At 40.2% G+C, this 22895-nt stretch overlaps 6 protein-coding genes and 1 non-coding gene across 7 annotated transcripts in view; 4 read left to right on the top strand and 3 right to left on the bottom strand.

Annotated features, from left to right (window-relative positions):
• The window catches only part of LOC104814411, a 2082-nt gene extending 1839 nt beyond the window's left edge, over window positions 1–243 (top strand). The window contains exon 2 of the mRNA XM_010542435.2: window positions 33–243. Within this exon, the coding sequence (XP_010540737.1) occupies window positions 33–100 (68 nt within the window). The 3' untranslated portion in view covers window positions 101–243. The remainder of the gene's footprint in view (window positions 1–32) is intronic.
• Window positions 244–245: 2 nt separating this feature from the next.
• On the bottom strand, window positions 246–3130 carry LOC104814410. Its single transcript, XM_010542434.1, has 2 exons — window positions 924–3130; window positions 246–839 (listed from the first exon to the last, which is right to left on the bottom strand). Exons 1-2 carry the CDS (start codon window positions 2887–2889, stop codon window positions 322–324), a joined length of 2484 nt encoding a protein of 827 aa, XP_010540736.1. The 5' UTR covers window positions 2890–3130; the 3' UTR covers window positions 246–321.
• A 1777-nt stretch (window positions 3131–4907) lies between these two features.
• On the top strand, window positions 4908–6979 carry LOC104814409 (pinoresinol reductase 1-like). The gene is made up of 4 exons (XM_010542433.2): window positions 4908–5427; window positions 5778–6018; window positions 6369–6572; window positions 6668–6979. The coding sequence occupies exons 1-4, from the start codon at window positions 5056–5058 to the stop codon at window positions 6826–6828; spliced, it is 978 nt and encodes a 325-aa protein (XP_010540735.1). The 5' UTR covers window positions 4908–5055; the 3' UTR covers window positions 6829–6979.
• Window positions 6980–7063: 84 nt separating this feature from the next.
• Window positions 7064–7147, top strand: TRNAL-CAA. Its single transcript has one exon. It is a non-coding gene; the product is annotated as a tRNA-Leu (tRNA).
• Window positions 7148–8600: 1453 nt separating this feature from the next.
• On the bottom strand, window positions 8601–12623 carry LOC104814408 (secretory carrier-associated membrane protein 4). The gene is made up of 12 exons (XM_010542432.1): window positions 12433–12623; window positions 11485–11586; window positions 11338–11400; window positions 11209–11242; window positions 10962–11084; window positions 10363–10425; window positions 10164–10257; window positions 9841–9886; window positions 9677–9744; window positions 9328–9376; window positions 9173–9238; window positions 8601–8883 (listed from the first exon to the last, which is right to left on the bottom strand). Exons 1-12 carry the CDS (start codon window positions 12499–12501, stop codon window positions 8851–8853), a joined length of 810 nt encoding a protein of 269 aa, XP_010540734.1. The 5' UTR covers window positions 12502–12623; the 3' UTR covers window positions 8601–8850.
• A 1026-nt stretch (window positions 12624–13649) lies between these two features.
• On the top strand, window positions 13650–15503 carry LOC104814407. Its single transcript, XM_010542431.2, has 3 exons — window positions 13650–14034; window positions 14601–14780; window positions 15066–15503. Exons 1-3 carry the CDS (start codon window positions 13969–13971, stop codon window positions 15258–15260), a joined length of 441 nt encoding a protein of 146 aa, XP_010540733.1. The 5' UTR covers window positions 13650–13968; the 3' UTR covers window positions 15261–15503.
• Window positions 15504–16107: 604 nt separating this feature from the next.
• On the bottom strand, window positions 16108–20830 carry LOC104814406 (extra-large guanine nucleotide-binding protein 3). Its single transcript, XM_010542429.2, has 9 exons — window positions 20484–20830; window positions 18803–19954; window positions 18565–18702; window positions 18341–18445; window positions 18066–18245; window positions 17529–17703; window positions 17202–17431; window positions 16941–17113; window positions 16108–16856 (listed from the first exon to the last, which is right to left on the bottom strand). The coding sequence occupies exons 2-9, from the start codon at window positions 19754–19756 to the stop codon at window positions 16265–16267; spliced, it is 2547 nt and encodes an 848-aa protein (XP_010540731.1). The 5' UTR covers window positions 19757–19954; window positions 20484–20830; the 3' UTR covers window positions 16108–16264.
• Window positions 20831–22895: the final 2065 nt, after the last annotated feature.

Below are 22895 nucleotides of genomic sequence, written 5' to 3'. Positions count from 1 at the left end.
CAGGAAGATTCCGGAAGCTCAGTCCCCGGATGGTGTGAAAGAGTGTTGGGTGATTGATCCTGCTTCTCTTCCTCCTGATTTGATCACTGATACAACATGAGAAAAAGAGAGGAGTACATTTCATGTAATGTTGTAAGTTTATAGCATTGGTTTTTAGACTAGGAACAGAACGTAACTGGAAAATGTTTGGTTTCATGGGCATGTTTCTGCTTTCTAGTTCTAAATTGATCAAAGATTCTGCCATCAGGAAGGGAAAGAAATATTTTCGAAGAAGACGGGTCTGTACAAGCATCCATTAGGTTGGAAACCCTAGTGAACATTTTATATGTTTAGTGCAGATTTTATCGTTTGTAACTCCAGGAGAACTTCTTGGACACCTTGGCTGAAAACCTCGAACTGCGCCTTTGGTATCTGGTAAGTCACTTCACCTTCTTCCCCGATGTGCTCCTTCAATGTCACCATCTCATCCAAAAACTTCAGTGCATTGGCCTCGGATTGAGTTTCTTTTGATGATGTTTCTTCCGCTGCTTTGATTTGATGAGCCTTTTGCTTGACAGTGGAATGGTTGTTTTCAGATGATGAACTGCCATGCGGGATGTTAGCAAGAGATCTTGTGTACTTCTTTCTTCTCAAAGGTAGTGAACTCGAAGAGGATGATGAATCGTTTTGTTTCTTTGTAGCTCGCGGTCTTGTTGTAGCGGTTTCTCGGGGGATACGGACCGTTTCATTCTTCCTAGGTGGAGCGGATAATGTTTGCTTAGGGTCTGGACGATGGAAGATGGATTGTTTCGTCCTTTCTGCCACCCGGGGTAATGGTTTGATTGTTCTGACAGGAGGATCTGTCCAAACAAAGACGTTAAACCCAAAAAATTAGGAGAGAAAACAGAGCAGACATTGAACATTCTCACAGCATCATCACTGACCTTTGGAGCTTGGCTTTGGGGAAAGTGACTGCGCCTTAGGTAAATTTCGAGGTGAACCTGGAAGATCAAATGTGACATGGCCATGACCATGACCATGACCATGACCCTTTGTTTCTCTCGGTCCCCTAAGAGCTCCTCTAAGATCTGGAACATCGCTCAGTGATCTTCCCGGGCTCTTGGTCAATCCGGTTGGTGACTTCTTGGCCAATTCAGTCTTCTTCCGGAAACCGGTTTCTTTCCCCTTTGGTTGCTGCATTCCCCCTTGCTCTGAACCCGTAAGACTTTCCACACGGCTGATGCTTTCACTCTTAGCCTTCTTTCTCTTCTCGGGTATTCTCGAACTCGGGGCAAAAGTCCTTTCCTTTGTCTCAGTCATCACCCTCTTCACCACCTCTTGATCCTTGACCTCAGCTTTTGCTCCCATAGTTTTTGACTTCCCAATTGGTGGACTCTCTGTTGTTGTTGTGGCCGCCATTGTAGCTCCAGGTTTCTCTTTCCCAGGCGAGAGCAGAGGCTTCTGGAAACTACTACTTCTCTTAGCTGCAGACTGTAAAGCCGAAACAGATTGCTTCCACCATCGGATGTACCCGAAGGTAACATCAGCCTCGTGGAATCGAGAAGGAATATACATCATTCCATCAGAAATCGGGCGGATATACTCCTTCCATGCCACTTCCGGCGTCTCAACTCGGGCAGGAACTACACCGGGAATATCCATATCATACCCGAATTGCATCGCCACTCGGTGAGGGTAATAGGGTTCGACACAATCCAAACCCACGAGCTTAGAGAACCTCAAACACCGACCAAAGGCTACTATCTCTTCATCTGATTCCACGGAGACGTTACAGTCGCTTTCCACGTAAAACTTCGGGAATCTGAAGTTCTTCAATGGCTTGGCGTAGGGCCGGTACTCGAAACTCGCCCCAGCCATATCCAGAACTGACCTGAGATTTGCTGGCTTTGGGTTTGATTCCTGACCGCCGAGGTGGTGCCATTGAGCCATCCTTGGTTCACTGTGCTTCAGTTTGTTAGGCTGGCTCGGCCTCACCGCCATGATCCTCTCCCATGCCCAGACCTGCACAAACTGGAACGGAGACATGACCACAACCTCCGTCTCTTCTTCGACGTTCTTGAACGGTATGGAACCAGCAAGCTTCTCCTTCAGAATGCCTAGATCTCGGTAAATCCCGGCAAGGATGGTAGGGGCCAGTGCGAGCCGGACACCTCGAGCCAACTGAACCGCGGCTGGGAAGAGCTTGTCCCTCACGAGATCGGATGAAAATGGGAAGACGAAACGAGACAGCCATGTGACCATGAAGGCTTCGTGCTCAATCTCGCTTCGTGAATTCATCGTTTCCTTCATCCACAAACTAACACTGACTTTTTTCCCTGAATTTGCAGAAATCTCGCGTTTTGCCATCTTCAGCCTCTCCTCCGCCGATTTCATCTCTTCGCGTTTGATCGAGCCCAAGACGTTGTTCCCAATCGCCGAGAATCCGCCCAGAACGATCATATCCTCCAATGTCACAGTCGCTTCGCCCCACGGGAACACGAACGAGTTCGTCTCGACGCACCATTTCTCCACCAACGCCATCATCAGATCGTCCTGCCTCTTTATGTGGTACCTCGACGCCATGAGCGCGTCGTGTCCTCCGGACTTCCTCCACGTCTGCGCATGCAACTCCGCCATCGCGTTCACCCACTCTATCCAGTTCACCGACGGCGATGCCCAGCCGGAGAACGAAAACCTCACCGGCCATTTATCCGGCTCGAAAGTCTCCGGACGGGAGGCGAACGCCTCAAGCGGGAGCTCGAACACGTCGTCGTCAATGGCGGTGATGGTGTAGTTCAGGAACCTCGCCGTCCGGAGAGTCGGAACGCCGCCACCTCCGGGAGACATCAGAGCTTCTCTTACGTGGACTATCCGTTGGTCCTCCGGATCAAAAGAGTCTCGGGACTCCATCTGATCAGGTGAAACCCAGAAAATTTCTAGGGTTTCGCTCTGAAATGAGAATCAGACTCTCCAGGAGAAGGACGAAATGGAGAGGAAAAAAGAAAGGAAGGAACAACAACGCATAAAAGGTAACGTTTGCTAATTTTGAGTCCGCCGCCGTGGCGAACGCCGGCAAATCCGATATCTCCGGCGAATTTTCCGGTGTGTCCACCTCAGACTTTCCCTCTTTAAACAAATGATTATTTTCCCTTTGTTTGATTAATTAAAAGAAAAATAAAGTAATTTTGTTTCTGTTTCCAGTAAGCATCCATCCAACGGCCATAAGCCTGCTTCGGAAAACATGCCACGTACGCGTCATGTCAATTTTTTTCACAGGCCCATTTGTATAAAATCTAGGCCCACTTTATTTTCTTCTTTATATTTCGGATAAAAATGAAAAACTCAAACTTTTTAATTTTCACAAAACAAAACATAAATTTTATCTATTATCAAATAAAACTCTAACTTTATTTTTTAATCAAAAATAAATTTAAACGTTAAAATCTTTATCATTTTTAAACCAATTGATGACGTAACATTTCGATATCGTGAGATATGAATAATAACGTTTCAAATATGATCAAAACATGGTACGTCACATCATCATTTATGTTTTAAAATGATAAAAATTATAAAATTCGGATTTAATTTTGACTAAAAAATGAAGTTAGATTTTTATTTGATAAAAAACAAATTATAGGTTTTATTTTATAAAAATTGAAAAGTTTAAATAACTTTTTTAAGATTTTCTCTTTTATATATATATATATATATATATATATATATATCATTGGATTGATGTTTCTTGACGCAATTCCTTCATAGGGACAATGAGAATTTTCGTCTCGGACTATAGAAATCCCTTTTTTCAGAAACCTAAGATTTTATTTATCCAAATGGAAGAAGAATACTTTTTTTTAATTATCCTGTTTTTTAATATTAATATTAATTATGGTATTTTATTTTCCTTATATAAGATATAACATTATAAACTGTCATATTATATAATTATAAGCTCGAAAAAAAGTCCATTTTCCCAATTTTTGAAAATACAGTTTTTTAATATTTTTGTCCAGTTTTTCCAATTTTTTGTTGGAATTTAAGTCTATCGTATTATATAATTATAAGCTAAAAAAAGAAGTCTTCGGATTGAAAATTGGGTTTACACATGACGCTGACTTTGGAGACCATCCGTTTGAATTCTCGACGGATGACGTAATTGACGGACCAAGTCTTGGGAAAATCTCTCCCAAGTCTTGCAATCTTGATCAAAGTTAAATACATCATAAATATCATTTATTACGTCATTATTTGTTGATTAATACATTTCATTTTCAGACTTAAATGTGTGTTTGCACAAAGTTTTCATTTAATTGTGTGTGTGTATATATATATATATACAAGTTTATATGTTGGATATTATAATAACTTGAAAAAATATATAGGTGTCAATTGAACAAAACCATATACGTATACCAAGATTTGGTGGATCCAATAAAGCGTTTCGGTGACAAAAAATAATTGGTTTTTTTTTAGAGAAGACAATTCTTAAACCACAACTCTCGGACACCTACCTAATACAACCAATCACTTTGTTCCACCAACCCCACGTATCTCTCTACTTATTCCCATTTTCTTATTTTATTTTATTTTTTTCTTTATTTTTTTTAACTATTCCTATTTGTTTTATTCGTTTCTTTATCGTGCATGGTTACCATAAAATGATAACATTAATCCACTTTACCTTTTTTGTGTTGAAATTCCTTCGGTGGGTATGGAATAATAAGGTCGCATTTCTTTTTCTCGAAGAGTTTATATATATATATATATACATGATGACAAAAAACGAAACAATAATCAACTATATATACACACACACACTCATCCCACTGTCGTATATATCCACAGTATATTAATGTTTTATATACTCACCCGGTGGTTCTATATATGTATATTATTACGTCTATGTACACATTCCTATACCAACCCGTATATGTGAATATATACATAAAATATACACATACACACGTCAGGGTGGTATAAATAGACCTGTTCCAGGACTCACCTCGCCTCACCGATCAAAGGGGAAAAGCCAAACACACACACATATAGAGAGAGAGAGAGAGCTAGAGAGAGATGGGAGACGTTGGGGAGGAGAGAAATGGCGTTTGCGTTAGCGGCGGGAAAACGCGCGTTTTGGTGGTGGGAGGGACAGGGTATATAGGGAAGAGGATCGTAAGGGCGTGTTTGGCTGAAGGGCACGAGACTTACGTTTTGCAGCGTCCAGAGATTGGACTCGACATAGAGAAAGTGCAAATGCTTATGTCTTTCAAGAAACTCGGCGCCAAACTCGTGGAGGGTTCGTTCTCCGACCACCGGAGTCTTGTCTCCGCCGTGAAACTCGCCGACGTCGTCATATCCGCCATGTCCGGCGTCCACTTCCGTTCTCACAACATTCTCTTGCAGTTAAAGCTCATCGACGCAATCAAAGAGGCCGGTAACGTCAAGGTACATATATACACACAACACATATATATATATATATATTTATATATAAAACATATATGTATATAAGTATAACATATATATACATATATCTTAGAATCTAAGATATATGATTGATGCAGTTGCCATTTTCTGATTTGTCTCCGAACCTATATGCAATTGATTGATGAACTTTAAGATATATGATTGATTGCTCATGTTACATTTTAGCACTAGCAACAAACTTATTTGTTTTTTAAAATATACATGTACCTTCATTTTACTTTATGTATTTTTATCAAAATGTTTCAAATTATATACAACTTGAATAGCATATATGCCTAATAAAAAAATCGATAAAAATATATTTACAGAGATTTTTACCGTCGGAATATGGAATGGATCCATCGCGGATGGGGAAAGCCCTGCCGCCGGGAAGAGAGACATTCGACGAGAAAATGGAGGTGAGAAAGGCCATAGAGGCTGCCGGAATCCCTCACACTTACGTTCTCGGTGCTTGCTTCGCCGCATATTTCGCCGGAAATCTCTCCCAGATGGAAACCTTAATCCCTCCGAAGGAAACAGTCAATATCTATGGAGATGGGAATGTGAAAGGTAGAAATATAAACCCTAATATTATTATCTTTTTTTCTTTCTTATGTGTGACACCTTATCTTTCAAATTTTATAAACAACGTTATAACCCTTTTGACCACGACTTCATTGAAACCCTAACTTTAACTATACATATAGAATCCACTTTGAAATGAATGGGGTTATAAAAATTTTAATTTCTTTATAAAGTTTATAAAATTTTAAATAAAATTGTTAAATACCTCCGTAGTAAAATTAAATTGGCCCCATGGTAAAATTAAGTTTGCCTTCGATTATATTTTTTTTTCTGGATCTACTGTATATATATATATATATATTAATCATTTTTTTTCATCACGATTTTCATTGAAGTGGTGTTCGTGGACGAGGATGACATGGCGAGATACATAGCGAAAACGGTGAACGATCCACGAACGGTGAACAAGACGGTGTACGTAAGGCCTCCGGACAACGTTCTAACGCACATGGAACTGGTCGGAATATGGGAGAAGCTGAGCGGAAAGGAACTACACAAGACTCATGTCCATGCTCAGGACTTTCTTTCCAACATGAAATGTACGTAAGTATATATATAAAATACCCATTTTGTTTTTGTTTTTGTTTCATTAATAAGAATTTTTTTTTATTTAATTAAAATTTTGGATGTGTAGATATGGAGAAAGCAGAGCAAGCAGGGATAGGGCATTTCTATCACATATATTACGAAGGATGTCTGACGGATTACGAGGTGGGAGAAGACGAAGAAGCTTCTAAACTCTACCCTCAAGTGAAGTACACTCGCATGGATCACTACCTGAGAATCTTCCTCTAATATATATATATATATTACCTTCTCTGTTTTTTTTTTAAAAAAAATAAATTCTTATTCTGGTGATGTGTTGTTTTGTTTGGTTGACCAATGTATAATTTTACTCCAATTGAATAAAACTTCTGATGGGGATGACACTCGAGGAATTATGATTTCTTTTTCTTTTTTGTTGTGTTGTTTAAGATGGAGATTTACATTTAATGAATGAAATTTGAATTGGAACAAATAAAACACACAAGTCAGGATGGCCGAGTGGTCTAAGGCGCCAGACTCAAGTTCTGGTCCTCGTGAGAGGGCGTGGGTTCAAATCCCACTTCTGACAATTACCTATTTTTTTTCCACAAATATATTTGACTACCTTCTTTGATGATCATTTAATTAACATGCACAGTGAAAAATTCTAAGGACCCAAAAAAGAAAACAATCATAACAGAGATGGTTCCAACATATTCTTCTCCATTGTAATTATATTATGTTGTAAAAAAAACAACACCATCTCCATGCACGGTGAAAAGGATCCGTTTAACAAACGGTTTCAGATTCGGATCGAAGACCAGTAGCAATAAAAAATAGAAAGATCTCGAAATCTCTACGCGCATCTGATTCTGAAAACGATCTAAACACCGAAATTCTTAATTGGGTTCCGACTCCAACTCAAACTCGAACATTCAGGGTCTGACTCCGACCGAAGTTCGAACACAAGAATGGCTTCAGAATGAAAAGTCATCGGATTCTGAAGTTCGAATCTGAAGCTGTACTCAGGGCATTCTTATGGCTTTCTTTCAATCGTTAAGACATCCAAAAAAGTTGCCGAATTCAGACAGAAAAAACTCAAACTCTTGAGTGACGGATCGACCGGTACGGCCGAGGGAGTGGTAATCGTCGAGACAGATGACTGTGGTTCCCCATCTAGTGGGGGTGCTGGGGAAGGGAATATACTAGACCACCTTACCCCTAAACCAGCAATAATAGATTACAAAAAAAGCATTACCTCATTGCTCTGTAGAGAGGCCTGTACCATAGTACATATGAAATTGGACATCCAAGCAATGCATAGATCGCTGCAAGGAAAAAGATTTTAACACCTGAAAAAGAAGCAGTATTAGCACACCCAAATCCATTTAAAAACTTAAGAAAATGGAAGATGAATCCAAATAGAACTTCAGAAAGTTACTACACTATCAACTAACCTCCGCCTTTAATCCAGCAGACGATTACAGCAATGACGTTGAACACGAGACACAAAACTATACCTGAAATTTAAACTCAAACAGCATAAGCCATTTTGTTCTATCTGTTGCAAACACATCCCTGGAGGCGGCCCGCCGCATGAAGGTGCTCTTACCGCAGCCAGAGTCGGGGCGAGTCCGATCACCACGGTCTGAGAGTCGCCGACGGAGAAAGTGATGACGTCATGGAGTCTCCGGCTGGTCAGAGGACTTCTCCAGTAGAAGAGGACGTGTTTGGAGTGGAGGGATAAAGAGTAGACCGCCATTGAAGCTTCTGATCCCCCAAGCTCCGGTTGATTTCTGAGCTTGAGGTAGAATGAGGAAATGGGTTAAGGAGTTTGAGGTGGGAAGAGAAGTGGACCCTCATTGGCGTGTCACTTCCATCCCTTGGGTAATATTTTGCATATATACACGAAATTGACTACTTGGGTTTTTTAAATGGTCGACACTGCATTCTTGCTTCCTAACATTAGAGAGAGACCACCGTATCACATCACATAACCATATATCCCAGACAAATGTTTTAAAAAAACCCAAAGATATATATCTTCAAGGTAGATTAACATACCACTACAACTAAAATGTAACAAACCCGGGAACAAACCGTGTGTATATATATATAAGTCCTAGTAAAACCCAAAGAACACAAACTTACACGCACACATGCAAAGACGAGATGGTAATTACAATACGATGATACAAATACTAAACCTTCTTTGAGGAGGATGGTACCTTCCAAAAGTATTTGGAGAAACCACCCTCTTTTTTTTTTTGGTGGGGGGGGGGGTGTCACCTCTCACTTGTTTCCCCTGAAGTAGAGGTAAATTTTCTGCATAGGCAAAAAAACCAGAAGAAAGAGAAGGGGATGTTATTTAGACTCACTCAGAAAATGAATCTAACCCGGAAACCATCTCTCATACTCAATCGGGAAACTTCTGAACACAAACGCCGTCTCCATTTATATACTTGTTAAAAGTGTTCAAATCATCTACTAATGAAGCACAAGACTTCGGGGGAGCCAGCCAGAGGAGATTATAAAGATGAGAAGAATCGAAATAGCTTTAAATGTAAGAATGTTCAGTAACAGAAATATCAGACGATGGCTGAGGATGTCTAACCTGGAGAACCCAGAGACTCAGAAGCGACTCCAAGCAGAAGAGACCAAAGCCGACAAAGTAGAAGATCTGCAGTACAATTTTATTTGGTAAAACCAATAATGTTGCAGAATAAAAGGTCGGACAATTTTTTTTCCTGGCCCGGATTAGAAACGTACCCCAGCTAATAAACTGTCTGAGATGACATCAATTGCTGCGAGCACACCTCTGTTGTTGATCAACAAGAGTTAAAAGACTTAGAAGTTGATGAATAGGCAACAAAACATACTGAAAGAAGGAATTTCAAAGCATGGCAATGGAGGAATCTTGAAAACATTGATTTTGACAGTTAATGACTTAGAAGTTGTGATCAGGTTTTGTCCACCACTTGAATAAGTGTGGGCGATGAGAAATTCATAACTGAATACATTTTCTCATAACCCTCACTAAATAGTAACTATACCACCCATGAAGCATAAGACACCCCGACAGAGCATGGATGGATGATAGGATTGTACAAAGACTTACGTTAATGACTTCCCATGGAAGACAATTGGAGGAGCAATGGCGGCAAATATGCAGAAGCCAATGTGAATCTGTAAAAATCTCATTCAATAATACACCCAACAAAAAAACATACCTGTACATAGGAAGGATAAAAATCTAAGGATAAGAGTTCTTTGTGAACTCACCAGGTAGAACAGGAAAAACCAACCAAACTTCAAAGCACTGTCAGTCCTGCAACGTGAGAAAAATATTCAATCATATGATCTTTCTAGAAGAGCATAAATCAATTTTACAGCATAGAGATCTTACAAATAAAAAAAATGGCCCACATTAGACATACATAAAGTGAATGGAAGGTGGATCGTATTACGGTTGTTTCTAAACCAGTAATAATAAAAAAAGGACCAACCCAGTTGGTATCCCCATCTAGTGGGGGTGCTGGGGAAGGGAATATACTAGACCACCTTACCCCTAAACCAGCAATAATAGATTACAAAAAAAGCATTACCTCATTGCTCTGTAGAGAGGCCTGTACCATAGTACATATGAAATTGGACATCCAAGCAATGCATAGATCGCTGCAAGGAAAAAGATTTTAACACCTGAAAAAGAAGCAGTATTAGCACACCCAAATCCATTTAAAAACTTAAGAAAATGGAAGATGAATCCAAATAGAACTTCAGAAAGTTACTACACTATCAACTAACCTCCGCCTTTAATCCAGCAGACGATTACAGCAATGACGTTGAACACGAGACACAAAACTATACCTGAAATTTAAACTCAAACAGCATAAGCCATTTTGTTCTATCTGTTGCAAACACATCCCATATGACATGATAGAGAAATTAATAAAGAGAACTAGAATCTACATCCCATATTGTTGCCTATGTTTTGACCACCAAAATCTACATCACTATGTGATCATTATGGGAAAATTACAATGATTTTACAAGAGTACGCATTTCCACTAGATCATATCATAATATAAGAGGCAATAATTAGTTTCACTCTTAAAGAAAATGAATGTATAAAAATCTATCTCAGAGACAGGGAGAGCTAACAACAGATTATATTCTAATATTCCATATCAACTTCTACCAGTCCCAAATCAAAAAGAGCAATACAGCATGATATTAAAAACTTCAAGAACATAGCCATCAAACAAAAAATGAAAACAATGATTAAAGAAAAAAAAAGTTGGAACAAACTAGACACAGTAGATACAGAAGAGAAAAGTTGACAGTGTGAAGACAAAAAGGTTATATAATCCAGGAATTCTGATAAAGAATGTGGTCGCGCTTACCTAACCAACTAGCAAAAGCCAGATACTGCAGCTTTTGTGCATGTATGGGTATCTCATTAGCAATGTCATGGTGTATGATCGGGAAAAATGGTGGCCAATTCTTATCATCTACTTGGACACCAGCTGAGAAACAATTCGAAGCTTAAAGTTAGTTAGCAACTGATCATGACATTGAAAAACATATGGTTTAGCCTGAAGAGAGCCAAACTAATGAATAACGTAGGTGGTCAAGGTTCCATTTTCTCACACTTTGCAATTGCTTCTTCTCTTCGTTTAATATCCTGGGTGAACCAACCACAAACACTTGCAGAACTTAAAAAAATACCAAAAAATATATTGAGAAACTGATAAAAGCAGCCATATCCTTGGTAATTACCATTTCTTTCCTCCTAAGATCTGCTTCCCAATCAGCGAGCTCTCTCTGTTTCTTTGAAGAGTCCTGCAACAATTCAATGTGTAGTTTTTAGTTAAATTCGGTTGAAAGTAATATCATGAATGAATACAGGAAAACTAATGTGATTACATTCATTGTATCCAATGGAATGTCAACTGTAGCATCATGGCTTTTGCCAAATCCAACAGGTCTAGATGCAGCAGGAACCCTTCCAGTGGCACCAGCACCTTTCTGAAAATTTCCAAGATATACAGGAATCAGCACAATGTCAAAGAAAATGGTTAACACGTGGGTAGATCATAACCAATTGAAGGCATTTAGAACACTAGATAATAACCATATAGAGGTAACTGCGTGGCTGTATCTGCATTCACTTTCTTAATCATAACAATCAACACTCCATACTTCATTCACATGAACTAACTCAAGCTTCCATATAAATTTGACAAGGGTGTAAAACTCAAAGTTTAATAGAGGTTTAGGTCGTATTATCAGTGTATCACACAGGTCTTCTCTTATCCGTACCCCAAAAATGAAGAGCCGAATTTCGTTCAGCTCCTAATTGAAAGACCAGACTATACACTAAACCCAAGCTATATGGACCTGATAACATGATACACATGACTAGTTTCTTAAGTTCCAAGAATTCAATTAGTAGTTCCCAGATCCAAGCCCACAATTAAATACCTTAATCCATAGATATAATTCATCTGACTATCTGAACCAAACATTCGAAGATCCATCAATTCAACTTTTACGTATCTAATCAATTTGCCTTCCCCACTCAGCTACGGTTTTACAAAAGTATTTGATACAGCAATTAACCCCGTTTTCGACTCGACAGTTACACAGCCTGAATCCCGCTATATTATCAAGTTCCACAAACTCATTTGGACTTTTCGGAAACTCGAGTGAATGATACAGATCTAGATTCCTTTACAGTTTGAAACGCAAAAAAAGCGCATAGATCAAACACCAATCCAAAATACACAGCACATCACGCCACGAATCCGAGTAAGCTCTGCCAAAAATAGAAAGCGGAGATTGAGGAAGAAGATTGGAGTTAAAAAAAAATACCGAAAATGGATTGACCGTTTCTTCTTCTTCTCCTTCGTCGAAGGGATTGGGATCGTGGTGGCGATTCATCCTCGTCTCAGATCTTGGATTCCGCAAAACAGATTTCTTCCGAGAAGATCGCCGAGATCCGACGACACGAAGAGAGAGAGAGAGAGAGAGAGTAGACCACCGACTACGCAGCTAACTAGGATAGACTCCTTTTTTATTCTCTCTCTACCAAGCGAAACGCGGGATTTCGAACCACATGTATTTACGAAACTACCCCTGAGAGTTTTACCATATGGGCCGATGACGAATAGATCCTCCCGGCCTAGCCCGGTCCATTAAGTATGATCCAATAAGACAGTAGTAATGTAATTAACTTGGAATCAAAACATAATCTGCAAATATTACTTTGTTCTTTAATCACCAAACACTAACAACGACAAAACTGTACGGCCAAGCAAAACAAGTCAAGATGAACTCTTGAAGGGACAAAAGTAAACCCGCTTGTGAACTAATTCTCGTCATCGGAGTTATCAAACGCGATTTTCTTGGCCTTTGGAGCGTCCACCGCTATATCTCTGAAATGTGCTCCGTACAGTTTTGGTTCCTGCATTTTCACCGATACACATTTCGCCGTTCCCAAACCAGCAAACAAGAAACAACGTACATGAGTCCCGAACTTCATGCCCATCGGTTTGTTAAACTACAAACTAACCCCCATATATTAGTAATATATAACTTAAATCCCATATAAATCGTTTTATTGTGATTAAACCCCGTAAGTTTATTAAATTACAATACAACCTCTACATTAGTAGCATTATTTGAAAAAGTCCTAAAATTCGCATAATTCTCAATCGGAGCCATCCGCTTACTTTCTTTTTTGTATCGAAATCGAACTTCAGCAAAGTCAATGACACGAAATATTTAGTCAGCAAGTTGGTTATAACATTCACATGAATCAAACGTATTAATTGAAACAGATTACCAAACTTTCAAGCATAAACTAAACTAAACTATGTCCAAACACAATGACTAAAGTTTTTCATTTATAATCTAAAATTATCTTTCAACAGTACACACCCAATCACTCCGAGAACTTTTCATTTGCACCAAATGGAGAAATGATACACAAGTCGTAATCCAAAATTAAAATCAATAAACATAAGTACAAGCAGACAAAAAAAAAAGAAGATGAAAAGATAGGACGAGTCCGAATTTGAGGATATGATTAAGCAAAGCTTAAGCTTAAGCTAAAGCCGAGCATTCACCCTGTCGTCGTCATCATCATCATCATCATCGTCCACTACATTCATCCGGAGGAATAATAAAGCAGAGGGCAGTCGAAGTGGCTGAAGGAAAAGCCCTTCCTTTTTTCCTTCCTGTTCTTCTGCTTTTGTGTCTTGGAGTTGGAGAATATATGCTCTTTTGCTCTTTCTACTGTTTGTTTTGATTGTTTCTCGGGAAAATTCAAGTCAATAACAAGTGGGGTTGCTCTTTTTTGCTCGGAAATAACGTAATCTTAGCCCTGAAGAGTTCAAACTCAATACGATGGTTGGTATTTTCTCCAGATTTTCCGTCAGTCGAAGCGGCCATCGACGATCACAGAGCACCGTCGTAATCTCTCTCTCTCTCTCTCTCTAAATCCAAGAATGGGTTTTATTTGCTTCTGGGTGCGAGCAAATTAAGGGTTTTTTTTATAAATCAGCTTGGTTGATTTTGTCGATCTTGAAGTTCAGGTCGTATGGAACATGAGTTTGTGTCCTGTTAGATCTGTGTTTGGTTTCTATGCTGTGGTTTGCTTCATGTGATCTCTTTCCGCTAGGCTTCTGCAGCAAAGTTTTAGCTGTTCATGCAATGATCTTCGTTGATTCCTGATGTTTTAGGATCAAATCGCTGAAAAATTTCGCCTTTAACTTATGGGTTTCTTGTTTTCATGTTCTAATAAGTCGAATCTTTCTCCTGTTTCTTATGGGCTCAACTTGGTGATTGTTCCTCTTTCCATTCTGCCTTTAGCTTATGGAATGCTTGATTTGAAGTCCCAAAATGAGATTTTTATGCGACTGCTTGCTTTCATGTTCTAAGTCGAATCTTTTTCTGTTTCTTCTACGATCACTTTCAAATGAGTGTGTTGATGTGTAGACTAATTTGGCCACTGAGTTGACGTTGTTATACTTGATCAGGATGAGAGGGAAGTGTTGCCTCCTGCTTCTGATTCTGCCGCTACTGTATCCACTACCATACCGGCTGTCAGTCATGGGATCGAAGTGGCAACAGAATTCAAACCGGTCGAACACCCTATTGAGCCTCTGGATAACGATCAACCGATCCAGTGCCCACTACCCGAGCCGTCGATTCTTAATGTAAAAGCTCCTTATACTCTCATCTTTGCTTCCTTCCACTAACTTGTCATCTGGGTTTCGATTAAAAGTTCTCTTTCCTATATTGGATTGAATTCTGTTGGTTGTAAAGACAGATACTTGCGGGGTTATCTTTCATTATCTATATGGATGAATTCATTTTCTTTAGCATTGAATGTTTTTTTGTGTACTGGTGATGTGATCACTGAAAGAGTTGTTTGTGTTGAACTGTGAAGATTGACCTTAGTGATGATCTCTTCTTATTGTGTTTTGGGTTTTGTGGCATAGGACGGGAGAATTTGGAAGGAAAGAGTGTCGGCCTCAATGAGGAGACGAGGTGATTTGCCAGTTGTGAAAGACGGGTCAGCAGTAGAATCTGGCGGTTCTGGAACAAAGCCTCCCCGCCTGATCTTGCCATCGCTGAGTGCCCCCGAGCACAACTTGCTGAATCTCCTCGAGGAATGCAACTCGGCCGGTATCTAAGAACCCCTAGATTCAGTTTCCCGGGTCAATAGTTTTATAAAAAGATTCATCGCTACAATACGAGCTCCCTACCTACTCCTTGATGTCTGATTTCACGACCCTTTTTGTCAAGTCCCCTCTTTTATGATTGTGTGTGCATGAACAGATCAAAACCCTTGTGAATCATGATCAAGCTCTATGATCTTTGTAGATCTTCCATCCAATATTCTATAATGAAAAAAGGGTTCATCAATCTTCATTTTCTGCAGTTTTTTCATTTGCTGGTTTGGTTTTGGATCCATTGATTTGGCTGCATTTTCCTCATTGAGTTCTTGCTAAGTTATTTCACCATCAGCCTTGTTTGAAGGAAAGTGCACTTCTTCCCACTTTCTTCATTCACTTTATTTTCTTCAACATGAAGGAATCCAATCATCCCCTTGAACACATTCTCTTTCATGGGACCAAGTTCATTCTACTTGTATTGTATTCTCATATATACATACATATATATATATATATATATCATTTGTTGGATAATGGGCTTTCTTCTGGGCCTCCAACCCAAATTGGAATTGGACCCATAACACAACACCCGGTTATATTTCCTTCTAAAATAAAATATTTCTGTTTTATTTGATTACATTGGAGTTTTTTTTTTTTTTTTTAGATAAACTATAACCATCCGTTTTCTAAATTGAATTTTCGATTTAGAAACGCTCATTTGAAATTTTCATTTGGGTTGGGTTCGATCTGGAATTCGGCTTTTTTTGTATTAAAAAAATAGATAAGCATTATATTGTATAATTTCAAATCGATCCAATAACGTTACTGGATTCCGATTGATTTAGTTATTCAATTACTACCTAAATTCTTCCACTGCACGTAGAATTTACCAATTACGACATGATTTTGGAGGAAATGGTACAATGTCTTCATGCAACAACTACAGGTACAAACCTAAGAACATGTCTGAATCTCACCGAACATCTGAAAAAAAAAACGCAGGTTTTTCACGTGCGGGGAAATTACTCCGGCGGAACGTACGGCGACGAGCTCACGTCCGTACTGTAAAACGAGTCTTCCCCTCCGCCGAAGTAATTCTCTTCCTTCTCCTCATCCCATTTCAAAACCTCCCTCACGTACTTGAACGCTTCGTCCGTGTTCACTCGATCCCTTGCCCGCGACTGCCACACGAACAGCTTCTGCCCGGTCATGGCCGCGTAAAGGAGCTTGAATTTCATGGCGACGTAGAAGTAAGCCTGCTGGGCGAGAGACTGGGCGTTGTTGTTTGTCCTGACCGGACAGAACTCGCCGAACCACTCGCACGTTGGCAACGGCACCCGGTTCACCTTCTCCTCGAACAGATCGTACTTGTTCAGGATGAGTATGAAGGGCGTGTCCTTGAAACACGGATGCTTCACCATTGTCTCGAACAGCTCCTTGCTCTGCATCATCTTGTTCTGGATTCCGATTCCGTTTCCGTTTTCGGAGGAGAGGCAGATTTGGTCGTAGTCGCTTAGAGCCACGCAGAAGATGACGGCCCGTACGTCTTCGAACATTTCCACCCACTTGCAGCCTTCGTTCATCCCTTTCGCATTTACCCTGATCAGCTGATACCTGCGGAAAACCGAGGGGAAACCCTAATTACGGAAGCCCGGGTCGGGTGGGGAATTAGATAGAACCGAGGAGGAAAACCCGTACTTCGGATGAGGCTGAGATTGAGGGTCGGGATTCTCGGTGTAAGTTTCCGACATCGGACTCCGGTCGTTGAGAGAGAACTCCATGAAAGCTAATCCATTTCCTTGGGTAACACCTTCTGCGTATAGAATATCGCGCTCCGATGGCTCGTATTCGTTGCTCGATACCTCCACAGCCTGAAAGAAAAAAGAAACCCGAGTCACGGAATCCGAAAAGTCGATTCTGCCACAAAAAAATCTCGTTCGGGATATTATATATATATACCCGACTCAAGAAGTACTCGGCAACATCAGGCAGGAAATGAAGCTCATTCTTTCGTCGGTAAGTCGCTTGGATCGCGGGATCCTTCCAAACTTCTTCGACCAGCGGAGCATATTCCCGAGTTGCCGCGGGAAAAAAAGCATCGAGATCGCCCGTGGCAATGATATCGAGAAGCCAATCCGAGAAATGTTTCAACCTCGGGTTCAGGGTATATATACACTGCGTTTCCTCACCTGATCAAAAAAACATTCCGAGAATTCGGATATTCAAACCAAGGACTTTTTTCGTTCGGTTATAAGGTAACGAAATAAAGAAGGAAAAAGACGGTACCTTGGGAATCACCCTCGTCGGAATTTGCTGCTTTCGCCTTCGATAAAGCTTCCTCTTCAAACCGTTCCCGACCATCGAGCAAGATACTGAGATATCTATACATATTGCTCTGTATCATCAGCTTTATATCCTGCAGCTCTTCCAGCGAGAATTTGTTTCCGTACAAAAACTTTGCCTGTTTGATCGAATCCGCAAATCAAAACCCGAGAAATAGCATTACCAACCTCGATAAGGGCTGCAATTCGATTAATAACTGAATAACCGAACCGAACCAAACCGAATAACAGTTAACCGTATTTGAAACCAAACCAGAAAAAAAAACTGAACGATATGATTTTTCTAACACCGAAAAAGAGATTCCGAACCGAATAGAAACCAAAATTTCTTTAAAAAATGAGTACTTTTATAAAAAAAACGATTTCAATATAAAAACCGAATGGTTATAGTTTTTAAACCGAAGTAACCAAACACAAATATAACCGAACCGAATCCGTAGAGAAGGAAGAACGGGAAGGAGGGGAAGAAGATCATAGGAACCTGTTTGAAAATGGTACTAGTTCCCGACCCTTCGTTGCCGAGAAGTAGAAGCTTCTGAATCTTCTTGTGCTCTAGATAGTTCGGAATCGTAGTGTAAGTGCTCGGTGGTTGTACCGTTCCACGAGGTTGGCCGTGAGGGACGGGTAACGAGAACAATGCACAAACAAATCTTGTCGAAGCCTGCCTTGCCAAAAATAAAAAAACCAAACAAACCCGAGATTTTCATATGGAAAACGGCCGATAAAATCAAGAATCTCGATACGAATTCAACGTACCTTCTCCCAAATGTTTCCGCGGATATTATTCTGACCTTCTTCCTCGTACCTCCCATCATCATATACCCAGAAATGCGTATCTCGCGGGCATTGCACATTCGCTAACTAACATATACAAAACAGGTAATGTTAGTTTGTTCGTTCATGTCTGAAAACCGAACATTGCACGAGACAGAACACACGAAAAATAACTCATGGTCTCGGAGAATAGAAAAGACTTATACCTTCAGAATCCTGAGTTCGAGTTTCGTGATCTCCCTGCCGTTGATGTATACTTCGGTGTTTCCATTGCTTGCATGCGGACTCAGTTTCCCGGTGAAATTCAAATTCGAGCTTATGATTCTGTCGGGTTTCTCTCCTTCCTGTCACAGCAACGGTTTCGATCAATCAGGAAAGGTTTTTCTTCTTCAATGGCGGAAAATACAAAACTTCGCATATATATATATATATTCATATATATACCTTGCCCCAGAGACCGGATTCCTTGTCGTACCAATATCTACCGGGCTTCAACTTCTGAGGCGGCAAAGGACAACCGAGCAATTCAGCCATCTCTTCTGGCTTCAATGGATACCCATTCACAATCAGCTGCTCGGGTCGTAACTGGTTAGCCGAACACTCCTTCTCGGCCTTCATTATCTGTTTCACTTCCAAAGGACTAAGCAGCCGAGACAAAACCCTAGAATGCTTCCCCAATTTAGTCCGTTTCCATTCGTCGATCGGTTGACCGATGCAAGTTACGCACTTCCGTCCCTCGGGCATCGACCCCATTGCCCTAAGCACGCAGTTCCCGCAGTACCGAGCATCGCAAACAATACATGCCTCCTTCCCTTCCCATTTCCCTTTCCCACATCTGTAGCATTCTCTCTTCTTTCTCCATCTCTTCTCTCTCGGGAATGGAACGTGCTCGGGATAGACCTGTCTCTCCCTCTCGTGACCCGCATCCTCGTCTTCTGTCCCTTCGATTCTGTCATCATCCGTCTTGAATTTCACGACAGGCGGTCTCCTAGTCTCGTTCCCGTTTCGTGCAGGAGGATTATGAACAGACCCGGGTGAGGCAGAAGCTGAACCGGACGAAGATTCACGGTTCTGTAACACAGATACCACTGACTCCGAGCTTGCTGAAACCCTCGGGCTCTGACCAGGCGAGCTCGTGACTCCGACTATACGAGAGACCGGTAAAGGGATCGGATCCATGGCCGACCTCTGTGATTCAGACAGATTCTCAGCTGTCGGAATCTCGCGGGGAATTACATCGAGCGGCGGAACCTTAGGAACCTCGTACTGAACCGGAGGACCGCTGTATTCAATGGCTATGGAGTAATCGAACTCGGCTGGATTTTCCGGTAGAGGAGCTCCCGGAGGAAGCATCTTTCTCACCATTTCTCTCCAGCTTTCACCTTCACCTCTCTCCATGCCTACAGCTCAATCACTACACAGCAGAGAGAAAGAAGAAAACCCTAGAATTGACCAGAGCACCACCGTTCTTCAACACATTGAATCCATCAAAAGCCAGGAGGGCGTTGCCAAATCAGGTCATAGCTTCAGAATCTATGTGCTTTTTTCTCGGCTTCGGACAAAGAAAGCTTACCGAAACCAGATTCTGGTCATAAGCTGCGATACAAGGAAAGAAAAACTGAGTCGATAAGGATTATATTCCTCTGTTATCAAATTTGGCTTCACATCAAATCAAAGTCAAAGAGCCGGCAAAAAATGGCTTTTTCAAGCGAAATAAAGCCCAAAAAAGGAAACTTTTTTATGACATTTGACAAAATCATAGTCAGATATCCCAAAAAACAAATTCAACTTTGAACCAAAGCCATCTACAAACATTGAATTTGAACCTAACCCATTTGCAAAAAATCGATTTTGAACGAATCCCTTAAGACAAAACCTAAACTTGTCAACGAGGAACACAAACGTAGAATCCACTAGAAGATCCAGACAAATTTGCCTGATAAAACATGCAACATCATCACGGGTCTGGATAAATCGAGCTAAGCGATAAAATTTCAGAGAAATTATCAAAACTTCAGAAGAGAAAAGCAAATGATGTGCTGAGACAAGAGCTGTCACGAGGAATACTACTAACCAATTAAAGCAACAGAAAAAAGATAATCGGAAAGAAGATGAATTTTTTTACCTTTTTAGAGAGAGAGAGAGAGAATAAAGGAGAAGAGAGATGGCAGAAGCAACGGACAAAACTCAAGCTGAATCTGAGGAGAAGGGCTCAGAAGAAGAAGAGGAAGAAGAAGAAAGCTGTTTGGTTACTGAGAATCTCTCTTTTTGAGATTTTCTCTGGGAAACCCGAAAAGCCGAGAAACCCTGGAGATGGAAACGCCAGAGACGGTGAAATCTAGAGAGAGTGAGAGACAATAGGACCCACAATTTTATCTCTCCCCTTTTTCTCGTATCACATAGTTCGTGACGATGGAGACGTTAAGTAAGAGCGCGTGAGATACACCGCCGGGTTCCGGCGTGTGATGGTCGGGGGTTTCGGACAATGCACGACCAACGTATCTTCTTCGTCATACCATCGCACTTTTACACGCTCATCCCATGCGGCTACGCGCGCGTGAAATGACGCGCTACCGTAAACTATGAGCACAAAAAAAAAATGACATTAATACGTTTTTTTTTTGTTGGTCACGTTATTCGCGGATGTGTATATACAGAAGCGCACGAATGTATATTCATACGGTCTTACATTGTTTACACGCAATGATTCGTTCCGCATGCACTTACGATATTCAAATCTATATTCTATATCAAATCATTATTTGCATTGTCTCCAAAGCAATCAAATATTTTGTATTTGTGACAAAAAAAAAAACTAGTTAAAACCCTTTTATGTTTTCATTTATCTGAAAATTAAGGGGTAAAGATCTCCAATGTTTCATACCACTTTTGATTTAAATTTCATTTAATTCACTAATACTTCAACTATTTTCCAATGTCGATAATTTAAATACGGACAAATTTTACTATATATACAGAAAATTCGAATATTTATTTTTTTAGAGTAACGCGAATTAAAATTAATCCCCACGAGAGAGGGGGGAAAAAGGTGAATACCAACATATACATAAAGTATGATCCTTCAAAAGCATGGAGAGGTGAAAATGTAGAAAGATTAGTAAAGTTTATTCCTCTAATCAGATATTATTGGCCATAATTACATTGGTCTCTCATTGTTACAGCAAAACAGTCTTGATTCCATTTACATGAATGAAAGTCCATTGCGCTGATATACAAAATTAACCTTTTTTTAATTTAAAAATATGCGAAAAGATAATGTTAAACAGAAGAGGGAGACTAGTTGAGGAATGGTTTATTCCATGCCTTAGATATGATCCAAGTCAACTATATATTATATTTAAATCTAGGTCCACCATATTGTATTTCAATTTGATTAGTTTCAAATTTAATTTTTAGAATCTATTTTAGATTTTATTTGGATTCGGTTCTTTTACAATAACTAAAACGAAACATCCAGCTTTAGATAAAATCTATAAGGAGGCATTTTTTCTTCCCTTTCCCTAAACAACGTAAGAAGTATAAGGATTAGGTTTTTAGATCGTTGTCCCCATCAATCTATAAGAAAGTTTTATTTTCCTTTCCCTAAGCAACAAAGTCATACCTTCTTCACCTTTTTTTTTTTGTCCTGATAGAACCTTTTTTTTTTTTACAGTTTCTACAAATCATGGAATGATTGGAGATGATTTTTTTTTTTGTTGGAACTGAGATCATGAATAAAACGTGAGGTAATCGAGAAATGGGAGAGAAGAGAGAGGTGAAGCAAAGGACAAAGACGGAAGGCGAGAAAGAAGCGAGGAAAGAGAGAGAAAAAAAAAGACTTGTCCGAAGAGCTGAAGAGGGCTGAGGCAATGTGCAAAAAGAGCAGCGAGGATAGATATGTCAATTTTAGCTAGAAATCCTGTCTGAATCCGTCCGAAAATGATCAGGTTCACACTTGAATTCGTAGACCCGAAATGTAGGTTTTTAGATCTTTAGACGGACTTAACAACAATAACCTCGTCTTAATCTCAATTTTATTTGGAGCCGTTTAGACGGACTTAAATGTGAAAAAAAAAATTGACGCATAAATAGGACTCAAATGGGACAAGCCAGTCCGGTTCGAGTCCTATAAGGTCAGGCTTTGGGTTTAGTTTTATAGATCCGAAAAATTCGGATCGGCCTGAATCCGATCCTAAAAGGCAAGAAGAGATGTGAGAAGACAACACGACATCACAACGACAGAGGAATGTGTCAAAACGACCAATATCAGCGGATACGGATTCTCGCCGTCCAAACACCTGAACCTAAATCCAAATATTGAATTTTCATCATCGTCATACTCGAATTCATCCCATCGATATACGAGTACCCGATTTTCTGATACCCATACACGAAAATCAAATCGGTTTTCGTCCAATCTAATCATCATCACACTCATCCTCCCACAATTATATGGGAACTGAGGGGGTCCACTATCTGACATGGCGTCCTACAAAGCCACCCAGAGAATCCAAAGCAACCCCCCCACCCCCCCAAA

The sequence above is a fragment of the Tarenaya hassleriana genome, unplaced genomic scaffold (genome assembly GCF_000463585.1).
Source record: "Tarenaya hassleriana unplaced genomic scaffold, ASM46358v1 Cleome21, whole genome shotgun sequence".
In the NCBI taxonomy this organism is placed as follows: Eukaryota; Viridiplantae; Streptophyta; class Magnoliopsida; order Brassicales; family Cleomaceae; genus Tarenaya; species Tarenaya hassleriana.
This window is presented reverse-complemented; position numbering and strand designations above follow the sequence as displayed.

Coding starts and splice junctions, on each gene's coding strand:
- LOC104814410 (XM_010542434.1), bottom strand. CDS start 2,889: ATGGAGTCCCGAGACTCTTTTGATCCGGAGGACCAACGGATAGTCCAC. Junction 840..923: donor CCCAAAGCCAAGCTCCAAAG/GTCAGTGATGAT, acceptor TTGTTTGGACAG/ATCCTCCTGTCAGAACAATC.
- LOC104814409 (XM_010542433.2), top strand. CDS start 5,056: ATGGGAGACGTTGGGGAGGAGAGAAATGGCGTTTGCGTTAGCGGCGGG. Junction 5,428..5,777: donor AAGAGGCCGGTAACGTCAAG/GTACATATATAC, acceptor ATATATTTACAG/AGATTTTTACCGTCGGAATA. Junction 6,019..6,368: donor TGGAGATGGGAATGTGAAAG/GTAGAAATATAA, acceptor TTTTCATTGAAG/TGGTGTTCGTGGACGAGGAT.
- LOC104814408 (XM_010542432.1), bottom strand. CDS start 12,501: ATGAATCGCCACCACGATCCCAATCCCTTCGACGAAGGAGAAGAAGAA. Junction 11,401..11,484: donor TTCCATTGGATACAATGAAT/GTAATCACATTA, acceptor GAATTGTTGCAG/GACTCTTCAAAGAAACAGAG. Junction 11,243..11,337: donor ATCTTAGGAGGAAAGAAATG/GTAATTACCAAG, acceptor TGGTTCACCCAG/GATATTAAACGAAGAGAAGA.
- LOC104814407 (XM_010542431.2), top strand. CDS start 13,969: ATGGTTGGTATTTTCTCCAGATTTTCCGTCAGTCGAAGCGGCCATCGA. Junction 14,035..14,600: donor GACGATCACAGAGCACCGTC/GTAATCTCTCTC, acceptor ATACTTGATCAG/GATGAGAGGGAAGTGTTGCC. Junction 14,781..15,065: donor CCGAGCCGTCGATTCTTAAT/GTAAAAGCTCCT, acceptor TTTGTGGCATAG/GACGGGAGAATTTGGAAGGA.
- LOC104814406 (XM_010542429.2), bottom strand. CDS start 19,756: ATGGAGAGAGGTGAAGGTGAAAGCTGGAGAGAAATGGTGAGAAAGATG. Junction 18,703..18,802: donor AATCCGGTCTCTGGGGCAAG/GTATATATATGA, acceptor TTGCTGTGACAG/GAAGGAGAGAAACCCGACAG. Junction 16,857..16,940: donor CAATCTCAGCCTCATCCGAA/GTACGGGTTTTC, acceptor GGTTTTCCGCAG/GTATCAGCTGATCAGGGTAA.